The sequence below is a fragment of the Solanum stenotomum genome, unplaced genomic scaffold (genome assembly GCF_019186545.1).
Source record: "Solanum stenotomum isolate F172 unplaced genomic scaffold, ASM1918654v1 scaffold15910, whole genome shotgun sequence".
Classification (NCBI taxonomy): Eukaryota; Viridiplantae; Streptophyta; class Magnoliopsida; order Solanales; family Solanaceae; genus Solanum; species Solanum stenotomum.
In genome coordinates, this window is record NW_026023785.1 from 33,347 (window position 1) to 44,783 (window position 11,437).

Sequence of the window (11,437 nt, forward strand, 5' to 3'; positions counted from 1 at the left end):
TAATCCAGGGAATTTGAAAAGACCAAAAATGAATGATATTATCATATGAATGAATTAATGAATAAATTAATATCAACCCTTCCTCTTCTTTCAGTTTTAAACCGGTAGTAATTACAATGACAGCATTGTCTTTTCATATGATGATAATATCATTAGTATTAATTAGTATACTACGGTCAGTTTATTGTTTAATAATTTAATATTTAATTAATTATACATTTTATGAAGAGATTTTTGGATTATTATTATTATTATTATTAATTTATTATTATATACATATAAATTATAGATGATAAATATGTATTAAATTAGATATTTTAATTAGGAATTAAAAGTCATTAACATATTAATTAAAATGATACAATTTAATATTTAAATTAAATAATTAAATGTTTTATAATATTTTAATTTATAATAGGGGTGAAATCGTAATTCAACTTTTAACTTTTTTTGTTCCCACTTATAGTAATAGATATATATATATATGATTTATCCTGTTAATCAATATGTATTCTTACCTCTATTTATCAATTAGGTATAGTAAGTTAACATACTTTGCTGCATTGGGAGAGTTAGGATAGCTATCAGGGGCGGCTCAACATAATTCGAGGCCTAAAGCAAAATTTTAATTAGAGGCCTAAAATCTAAATAAACTTTCTTTGTATTTATTTATTTTTCTAAATTTTTAGATGTAAATTACTACTAAATATCTTTTATATAAATAATTTTTTCAAATACTTTTTTCAATTATTATTTTAGGTAAGATTTTATCAATTCAACATTGAAAAACATCCTTTTATTAAGACAATTATTATATGAATTATGAACATAATTCTATAAGTAATAAGTTGATAAACTTTAAAGATAAGAGTTATAATCATAGAATCTGATTCAAAAAGTTGATAACTTTGTATGCCTACTTTAATATGAAAATTTACGAAGAAATAAAAAAAGAATTTGTAATTTACTTTGTTCAACACTTTTCGACTATTGATTCATATTTTTGAGAGTGTATTACTCTAACTATCAAAGATTTGAAAAAATAGAGTGCAAAAAAGAGTTAAAAATAATAAATAATGTGAGTGTTAGCGAAAAAAATGTAAAAATCCAAAACAATGTTTTCTTGATTTCTTCTATTTTAATGGAATTAAAATACATAATTTTTTATTTGTAGAAATTTGAGGCCCCCAAAAACGGGGGGCCTAAGGCCAATGCCTTAAATTTTATAAGCAAGAGCCGCCCCTGATAGCTATTTTTCACATCTATCCATCAACAGTCGTGTGCAACTTAAATAAAAAAGTAAGCAAAATTTGAACTTCTAATTGACTAGGATTGGATTCAAATTTTCTAGACATTTAGCATCATCCTTTACTCAATAGGATAAATGTTCTTGACTTTTCAGAAGTTTTTCTTATTTTTGTCAGTCATTTTAATGGAATATTTTAGTTCTGCATACTTCTAAAGCCTCACAATCCCTTTTTCGTTATTTCCTAAACAGGGTTGCAACTTAACTGTGCATAGGAAGACTCACAGATTCGTATTTCTTGAAATGCTTACATTGGAGTGCCCAGGTGAAGATGTCAAGCATAAAGTTTTGTTAGCTATTTTCTTGTAATGTTGATTTACCCAAGCTTTAGTAGAGTCTGTTTGTGTACTTTGAGAGCTGTATATCAATTGTCTTCTGTTTACCTATGTAGAAAACTTGATTCTTAGGAACTTTTGGGAACCGATGCATCTCTATCGAATAAAGACACAAAAAATAGTTCTAAAATTCACCCAGAAGAGTTCCACTATGAAGTGGAAATGTTACATGCATACTGCACTGCCTTTTTGTGTTTAAACAATACTCCCTCTGTCCAATTTAAGTGTCTTAGTTTGACTGAACACGGAATTTAAGAAGTAAAGGAAGACTTTAAAATCTTGTGGTCCTTAAATTAAAGATGTGGGTAGTCATTTAATTGTTGTGCTTAAACTTGCCATGTAATAATTGGAATTGAAAAAGTTACTAAATATAGAAAGAGATGCTCTTTTTGGGACAAACCAAAAATGAAAGTATAAGACACTTAAATTGGGACAGAGGGAGTACTTCTTTATGAGAGTGATTTTTAATTCTACCGATCTGTCTTAACATTACTTGATCCTCTTAGTTGTTTGCGCTCAATTCATAATTAGACAGAAATGGAAAGGAAACAAGACAAGATGGATTGCTTGCATTGTATGGGGAAATTGAGAAAGCAGTAGAGATATATTCTTCACTTGAAGGTAGTAGAACCATTACTATTATGATTGATGACATCTCCCTTATTGAAGTGGCGGCTAATGGTTTATCAAATCACGTGTTGGATTTTCTACACTACTGCTACACTCTGAAAGCAAAATATGTGAGCAATTTTATCCACTATTACTCTGCATCTAATTCAAACAATAGTTTGAGCTACGATCAATAGTTTCTTTTGGTAATTAGGAAAAAGTCAATAGCATGGGCTACGATCTTAATAATCTCTGTATCCAGGGCTGTTCCTTTGTTACTCTTAATCACGAGGATATCTATTCCAGTGCAAATACGCTGCCGTTAATCTTGCAACCGGAGTACCTCGCTGATGTGATAATCAAGGCAGAACCTTTGGCAACTGGTTTAGCAAGTGACGTGCATGGACAGGTATAATTTTAATACTACCTTTTATCCTTTCCCCTATATACATTAGTCGTACTGATACTGTGTCACCTTCTCTCCTCGACTAAAGGAAGGAAAAATCGAGAAGGCTATCTCCTGTCTTTCGGCCTCGAACCTTTATTCATCTTTTTTCTAACTTTTGTTCGGTCTCTCTTTTTCCCTTTTATAATCCACAAACCTCATTTACCCAAAAAGAACGAATTTTTTAAAAAAATCCAGTGGTCACACTCTTAGCGAAGATGAGATGGGATTTGCTTGTGTTCTGAAAACTGATCGTCCTTACCGAATAACCTGATTGGTCAGTTGTGTGACCCTAAGGGTCCGTTTATGAACTTCAATTGTTGAAGAGCTAAAAGAAAGTCAAGAAATTGTAATAACCTTCTCTCTTTTACGTAGAATTAGTGCAGTATCTGTGGCGGCTTTTAGCTGAAAACAGTATTCTTGTGATTGCTTGCAATCAAATGACTCATTGGGATAACATGCACTTGGTGTTTTAGTCCATCTTGTTAATTCATTTCTCTCCTTTTGTTTCTCTTTTTTCCCTGCAGTTGACCGTTTTAAATAAAGGAAGTGTTTGTGACTTGGGAGGCTCAAGTTCTAAGGTTTGCAATTTTCACTTTAGAGTCAAGGAAAACATCGTAGACTACTTCTATCCTGGGACTCAGACTTGAATAGATTCCATGTTCATTGCATTTGAACATTGGCCAGCATATTATAGACCGAAGGGTGCAGTGATTGACATCCCAAAGCATTGGCAGAAAAACAAAGATAACCAAAGAGTGAGGAGCAAACGATATTCATCTTTGATCTCTGTCCTCCTGACATGGTAATCTTTACTTGAAAGGCATAGAAACCAAATTTTACCTTCATTTTCGCCCTTGTTGGCTCTGTATGTTGTAGATGCCAGAATTTCTCTGAATTTTATTGTTATGGAAATCAGTTGCTTTCTGTTACCTTGGAATGCCTCTTTTCATACTTGTGCTGTGTTTCACATACTATGAAGTGCACCTTATCATGGTGTACAATCAACGGGACTTTCACTTTTTTTTCGAAGTTCAAACAATACACTGGATTTACGTTAATTTGATTATAGCATGAAAAACTACAGTGACGTGACCCGAGTGGTTAATATTTTTATTGTGCTTGTGGATTAGAAGACCCAGGAATTATTAGTTGATTCTCTTTTTCCCAACAACTAGATAATAGCTCTTTATCAACTGCTCTTAACTCAAGATTAGTAGGAAAGGAACACATACAATTTAAGTTGCTGTCAAACATAAACACACACCAAACGAAAAATTAAGTCCGTCTTCTTTGAGCTCTCTTCTTTGGCCTTCTTTTTCTGTGGGGAATAATGCCTTGGAAAAATTCCACAAACCATTTTGGCTTACCAGCTTTAAACATGAGGTTCCACGCAATAGTTCCAACAACAAGTCCAAAACTGCATCCCATGACTACTGATTCCCATGTAAATCCACTAAAAAAATATGTCTCGTCCTCTTCTTCTTCCTCCAATGGTTGAGGAATATGCAATGGATCACCCGTTCCACATTGCTTTGATAAAGGAGGACCACATAAATCAAGGTTGCCACCATATGAGTCATTTTCAAATGTGTTGAACTGTGAACCTTGAGGAATGCGTCCAGCTAGGTGATTTTGAGAGAGGTTTAAGAATGCCAGAAAGGTTAGCCTTGTCAATTGTTGTGGAATCTTTCCAGTGAGTCGATTCCAAGAGAGATCTAACGCTTCAAGCACATTCAATCGTCCTAGTTCCATTGGAATATAACCTCTGAGATTGTTATGAGATAAATTGAGTAGCCAAAGTGAGCTGAGATCCTTTAGTGTTTTCGGAATCACACCTTCAAAATGATTGCTTGAGAGATCTATGGCTGTCATAATTGTAGTGATTCTTTCTAGCTCTATATCCTTTCCTTTGATCACCAACCTCACTGAATCATCGTACATAACAAAAAATGAGTCAGATGTTTTCATATATTCGATCTTACCTTTGTCACTGTCATCTGTTTTGATCATTCCTTTGAAGTTTTCCAAAACTTCTGCAGGCAGTGAGCCACTGAACTCATTATGAGAGAGATCTAAAATCCGCAACCTGGGAAACCCAAACTTCAGCCTAGAACTTATAGGTCCATGGAACTTGTTCGACTTTAGTATAAGGACTTGCAGCTCTTCAAGAGTTCCTAGCCAAGCTGGAAATGTGTCATTTATAGCGTTATTCCCAATATCAAGAACTTCTAAACCAACACAGTTGAGTAACGACACAGGGACATGTCCTTCGAAATGATTACCATTCAAGATAATGGTTGTCAATTGATTACCATCACCATTCAGGATACTGGTAGTCGATGAAGTGTGTTGACTACATAACGGTGGAAGACTCCCAGTGAAATTGTTCCTTCTTAAGTCCAACACCGTTAGCTGAGTCATGTTACCCAAGCAACTTGGAATCAAGTTACTGAAGTAGTTGTGTGATAAATCCAGAAGGCTAATAATACTCATGTTACAAATAGATGAAGGTAGTGCACCCTCAAGGAAGTTAAATTTAAGATCAAGAGACACTAGACTATAGAAATGAGATAGATCTATGTGACCATTGAGTGAATTATATGAAAGGTTTAGGTGAAACAACGAGTCCCACCTCATCTCGCTAAACCAGTTAGGGATTTGACCACGAATCTTATTGTTAGAAAGATTTATGACCCGAAGTGTCTTTAAATTTCTTAGAAACTGTGGAAAATCCTTAAGTTCACAAGATGATAACCGCAAAATTTCTAGTCTAGGAAAAGTGATTTGTGTTCCCCCATCAATGGTGATGTTGTTTGATGAAAGGTCAAGGTTTACAAGGTTTGTGAGATTTTGAAGTGATCGAAGAATAGGACTACTGAGTTGATTATAACTTATATCCAAACGCCCTACTGCTCGATTCACTTTGAGCTCATCGGATAGTCCATTGAATAGATTATGATGGAGCTCCAACATATATAAAGAAGGGAGGCTAAACACCCAAGATGGTATTGTTCCATTTAGCAAGTTGTGAGAAAAATCCAGGTCAACTAGCTTTTGAAGTATGCTGACATTGTTTGGCAATGGACCAGACAAGGAATTACTCGACAAGTCTAAGTTTTCAAGACGTGTCAATGTTAAAATCGAAGAGGGAAATGGACCGATGAAGTTGTTATAAGAAAGATACAATGTAACTAGCTCTTGGAGGTTAGAGAAAACATCGGGAATTTTACCTCCAAGTGAGTTAAACGAAAGATCTAGACGTGTGAGATGTTTCAATTTTGAGATTGTTGAAGGAATATGGCCAGTGAAATGATTGGAACCAAAATCCAACTCTCTGATTTGTGTGAAGTTGCCAATGGAATCAGGAATGAGACCAGATAAGTTATTGTAAGCAAGGTTTAGCGTTTGAAGACGATGAAGTTGGAAGAGGCTGCTGTTGGGATGAATAGTTCCGCTAAGATTTGCATTACTAAGGTCTAGGCCAATAACATAACCAGTTAACATGTCACAAGTGATCCAGCCCCAAGTGCAGCAATCCGTACTCTCATTCCAAGACGATGCTTTTGGGAGAGAAGTACTATAATGTCTAGAGTACTTGTCGGACATTTCAAAGTGTTGCTTGAACTGAAGCAAAGATAAAGCTTCACTGGGAGAGCAAAGATGCTGCACAAAGGATGAAGAAAAGCTTTGACTTAGGAATACAAAACAGAGAAGTGAATAAAAGAAAACTAGATGTCCCATTGTTTATTTTTAGAAGATCACAAAATGTTCTTACAAAATCAATCATAATCCACAGTATATATAGAGTTAAAGGGCTGACTTTCTCCACACTCTGATTAGGGGCGGAGACATAGAGGTGCAAGGGGTTCAACTAAATCTCCCTCGTTGAAAAATTATACTATGTAAATAGAGCGATAATTTTTGTTTGAGTTGTTTACAGCTAATTGAACTCTCTGCTATTATTGTCCCATCAACATCTCTTTGGTTGACTTCCAACTTATAAGCCATATTTTTCTTGTTTTCCCACAAGAATGTTCAAAAAGAGAAACTATTGATTGACTAAGTCAAATGACATGATGTCGAGTTGTATGAATGCAATAAATTTTTAGTGCAATTTTTTCATGGAATCTATTATACGATCATAATAGGTCAAGATGTGTTGTGCTGCTTTAAGTTGATAATAGAGTGTATAATTTTGAAGTCATTGAACCAATTAATGGTCCATGGATGAGATAGTGACAAGAGGGGACATTAATCAAGTGAAACCAAGTTGGACGAATGCAATAAATATTTTGTGTAATTTTTTCGTGGAATCTATACAATCATAAAAGGTCAAGATGTTTCGAGCAGCTTGAGTAAATGTACAGGAAGGTGTCCATCTAGTATGTTTGGGATTAAGCATAAAAGTTGCTTTACCTGAATAACCATTGATGCTAAAATAACACATAACAATTAAGTTGTTATCAAACATATACAAACAGCAAACAGAAAATTAAAAAGCAAAAACAGTAATAGAAAAGTTCAATCTTCCATTATGTCCTTTGTCTTGGCCTTCTCTTCTTTGACCTTCTCATTTCCTTGAGAAAAATGCCTTCAAAAAATTCGACAAACCATTTTGGTTTACGATATTTAAAAATGAGGCTCCACACAACCGTTCCAGCAACGAGTCCAAAACTGTAGCCTAAGACTACTGATTCCCACGTAAATCCACTAAAAAAATATGACTCGTCTTCATCTTCTTCGGACTCCAATGGTTGAGGAACATGTGATGAATCACTCGTTCCACATTGCTTTGATAAAGGATGGCCACATAAATCAAGGTTGCCACCATACGAGTCATTTTCAAATGTGTTGAATTGTGGACTGTGAGGAATTGGTCCAACGAGATGATTTTCAGAGAGGTTTAAAACTGCTAGAAAGTTCATTCTTGTCATTTCATGTGGTATCTTTCCAGTGAGCCGATTCCAGGAGAGATCCTATGCTTCAAGCATATTCAATTGCCCCAATTCCATTGGAATATCACCTATGAGATTGTTATGGGATAAATTGAGTAGCCAAAGTGAGCTGAGATCCTTTAGTGTTTTCGGAATGACACCTTCAAAATGATTGCTTGAGAGATCTATGGTTGTCATAATTGTGTTGATTCTTTGTAGCTCAATATCCTGCCCTTTGATTACCAACCTCACTGAATTCTCATACGATGTGTAAGAGAAATTCTCATATGGTTCCATGTACTTGATCTCTCTTGTGTCTTCACCGTCTAATTTGATCATTGCCTTGAAGTTTCGAAAAACTTTTGCAGGAAGTGATCCACTGAATTCATTACGAGAAAGATCAAAAATTCGCAATTTGGGAAAGCAAAACTCAATCTGACAAGTACTTATAGGTCCATGGAAGAGATTGAACTTTAATATTAGGACCTGCAGTTCTTGAAGTGTTCCTAGCCAAGCTGGAAATGTGTCATTTATAGCGTTATTCCCCAAATCAAGAACTTCTAAACCAACACAGTTGAGCAACGACACAGGGACATGCCCTTTCAATAGATTACCATTCAAGACGATGGTTTTCAATGAATCGGTCTGTGCACAAAATGGTGGAAGACTCCCTGTGAAATTATTTCTTCTAAAGTCTAACACAGATAGCTCAACCATGCTGCCGAAGCAATGTGGAACAGAGCCACTGAAGTTGTTGTGTGATAAATCCAGAAGGCTAAGGCTACTCATGTTACAAATGGATAAAGGTAGTGACCCCTGAAGGAAGTTAAATTTAAGATCAAGATACTTTAGACTATAATAATGAAATTGTTGTAGGTGGCCTATTAATGAATTATGTGAAAGATTTAGGAACCACAACAAGTCCCACCTCATGCCGCTAAACCAGTTAGGGATTTGATCACGAATCTTATTGTTAGAAATATCCAAGACCTGAAGTGTCTTTACATTTATCAAGAAGTGTGGAAAATCCCTCAATTCACAAGATGATAAGAACACTTCTTCTAGGCTAGGAAAGGTGATATTTTTTCCCGCATCATCCGTGATGTTATTTGATGAAATGTCAAGGGTAAAAAGGTTTGTGAGATTCGCAAGTGATTGAAGAAAAGAACCATTGAGTTGATTATTGCTTAAATACAGGTCTTCTAATGTTGGGTTTTTTTTTAGCTCATCGGCTAGTCTACTAAATTGATTATTTTGGAGCGACAATGATGTTAGCAAAGGGAGGCTAAACACCCAAGATGGTATGGTACCATTCAGTGAGTTGTATGACAAGTCCAGCTCGGTTAGCTTTGGAAACATGCTTGCGTTGCTGGGCAGTGAGCCAGATAGGGAATTACTCGACAAGTCTAAGTATTGAAGATGTATCAAGTTTAAGATTGTAGAAGGAAACGAACCGATGAAACTGTTACTATAAAGATCTAAATAACGTAGCTCTTGGAGGTTAGAGAAAACATCTGGAATTTCTCCTGAAAAGGAATTGGACTCGAGAACTAAATGTGTGAGGTGCTTCAATTTAGAGATTGTGGAAGGAATATGGCCAGTGAAATGATTATAAGATAAAACCAACTCCGTAATTTGTGTTAGGTTGCCAATGGAATCAGGAATGGAACCAGAGAATTGACATCCTCCAAGGTTCAAGATATTCAATGAACTGAAGGTGCCAATTGAATGAGGCAGCTCACCAGAGATGCCTGTGGATGAAATATCCAACTCCATTAACAGAGTGTTGCTCCGGTGGATCTTTGGAAAAACTCCTTTGAGGAGATAATTTCCACTCAATTTGAGCGTTTCCAAGCTGTTTGGCTGAAGGAAAAAGCTCTCTGTAAGAACACCTTGCAGATTAGTAGCTGTAAGATCCAGGTACCTTAAGGAAGAAGAAATATTCACAGGTATGGGAGATGAGATGTTGACAGAAGAGAGAGAAAGTATCTCCAGATTTGTGAAGTTGTGAAGCATTGTTTCAAATGTTCTCTCATCAAGTTGTAAAAGATAACTATAAGAAAGATCAAGTGAAACCAAATTGGAAAGGTTTGAGATTTCTGTTGGGATTTTCCCACTAAAGGAAGAATGAGAAAGGTCGAGATGCCTCAAATTCCTCAATTGGCCAATGTTATGTGGGATCGAAGAAGGATAAAAGTCATTGTAAGCAAGGTTCAGTGTCTGGAGATGATGAAGTTGGAAGAGGCTACTATTGGGATGAAAAGTGCCAAAAAGCTGACTACAACTAAGGTCTAACCCGATAACATGACCGTTTAATAAGTCACAAGTGACTCCATCCCAACTGCAGCAATCCCTACTCTCATTCCAAGACTTTGTTTTTGGGTAATCATAATGCCGGGATTCAGAATCCCAACAACTAAAGTAGTCGGTAATTTGAAAGGATTGTTTGAACCGAAGCAATGCATAAGCTTCCGTGGGAGAGCAAAGATGATGAACAGAGGATGAAGAAAAGCTTCGACCTAGAAAGACAAAACAGACAAGTGAATAAAAGAAAAAGAGACACTCCATCTTTCTTTTTTGTATCAAGCAAATAACAGAATGTTGTTACAAAATCAATCATCATAATCCATCTATATTTATATATTAGTTAATGAGTTAGTTAGTTCCATCAATATTAATGTTGAAGATTGCACCATGTGTAACACACTAAAAAGATTTTTTCTATGTAACTTCAAACAAATTTCCATGATAGTGATGGATTTACACGGTATCTTCTGCCGTTTTCCATCTTGTTCTCCATGAGACTTCTCAAATAATAAAGAAGGTCAAAGTCAAACTAGGGAGATTCCATGTGCAACGCACGTTCCTAAGGACTAGTATTATTATAAGTGGGAAGCTCCTAACTTCAAAGTTAGATTACCATTTTGCCTTTTTTAGATTTTTTTTTTTTTTTGGAATTTAAGTAAAAAGAAGTCCAAAGGTCAGAACTTTTTAATAAAGAACCATGTCTTCTCTAAGAATTCAATGACTATATTGATATATAACTATACTTCTTCCATAAGAGATAACCCACGTAAGGTTTTTTTTTTTTAATTTTCAAAAATGAAAGATTTGTTCTTTAATATTGATCAACTTTTGCATTTGTTTATTATCAATATCATAAAATTGAAAGAATTTTTTATATTATGTATATTGCTCGCTGTTTTCTCTTGTTTTTTTGGTCTTCTTCGTGAACATCTGGTTATATTCTTTTCTTGTATTCAGATTATTTGGAATAATATTATGCCCACTTAACTTTGAAGCACCATGTGATTATTTTCTTTTATTTGAAATTTGAAAGGATTGTTTGAACTGAAGCAAAGCATAAGCTTCCGTGGGAGAGCAAAGATGATGAACAGAGGATGAAGAAAAGCTTCGACCTAGAAAGACAAAAAAGACAAATGAATAAAAGAAAAAGAGACACTCCATCTTTCTTTTTCGTATCAAGCAAATAATAGAATGTTGTTACAAAATCAATCATCTATATTTATATATTAGTTAATGAGTTAGTTCCATCAATATTAATGTTGAAGATTGCACCATGTGTAACACACTAAAAAAGAATTTTTCATGATAGTGATGGATTTACGCGTATCCTCTGCCGTTTTCCATCTTGTTCTCCATGAGACTTCTCAAATAATAAAGAAGGTCAAACTAGAAATGTGAACTTGAGACAAATATCTCCTACATAAAATTTTCCTATCCACATATAAAGAGGACCAACTTTTCTGTCATAAAGACAGAACCATGTGTAACATATAACAAA

The 11,437-nt window shown here is 34.9% G+C and overlaps 2 protein-coding genes across 2 annotated transcripts in view; one reads left to right on the forward strand and one right to left on the reverse strand.

Moving 5' to 3' along the window:
• The window catches only part of LOC125850300 (receptor-like protein 7), a 47,985-nt gene that overhangs the window by 33,096 nt on the left and 3,452 nt on the right, over nt 1–11,437 (reverse strand). Inside the window, exons 2-3 of the mRNA XM_049530152.1 lie at nt 7,722–7,793; nt 3,683–4,461 (exon numbers count right to left, since the gene is read on the reverse strand). Coding sequence (XP_049386109.1) covers nt 3,974–4,461; nt 7,722–7,793 — 560 coding nt within the window. The 3' untranslated portion in view covers nt 3,683–3,973. The remainder of the gene's footprint in view (nt 1–3,682; nt 4,462–7,721; nt 7,794–11,437) is intronic.
• Nucleotides 1,476–3,649, forward strand: LOC125850305 (elongator complex protein 6). Its single transcript, XM_049530156.1, has 4 exons — nt 1,476–1,571; nt 2,173–2,381; nt 2,513–2,659; nt 3,223–3,649. The coding sequence occupies exons 1-4, from the start codon at nt 1,550–1,552 to the stop codon at nt 3,343–3,345; spliced, it is 501 nt and encodes a 166-aa protein (XP_049386113.1). The 5' UTR covers nt 1,476–1,549; the 3' UTR covers nt 3,346–3,649.

What these genes read in the sequence shown, in the direction of transcription:
- LOC125850305 (XM_049530156.1), top strand. Translation starts at nt 1,550, where the DNA reads ATGCTTACATTGGAGTGCCCAG. An exon ending in ACACTCTGAAAGCAAAATAT is followed by an intron (nt 2,382 to 2,512) that starts GTGAGCAATTTT and finishes CTCTGTATCCAG; the next exon opens with GGCTGTTCCTTTGTTACTCT. An exon ending in CAAGTGACGTGCATGGACAG is followed by an intron (nt 2,660 to 3,222) that starts GTATAATTTTAA and finishes TTTTCCCTGCAG; the next exon opens with TTGACCGTTTTAAATAAAGG.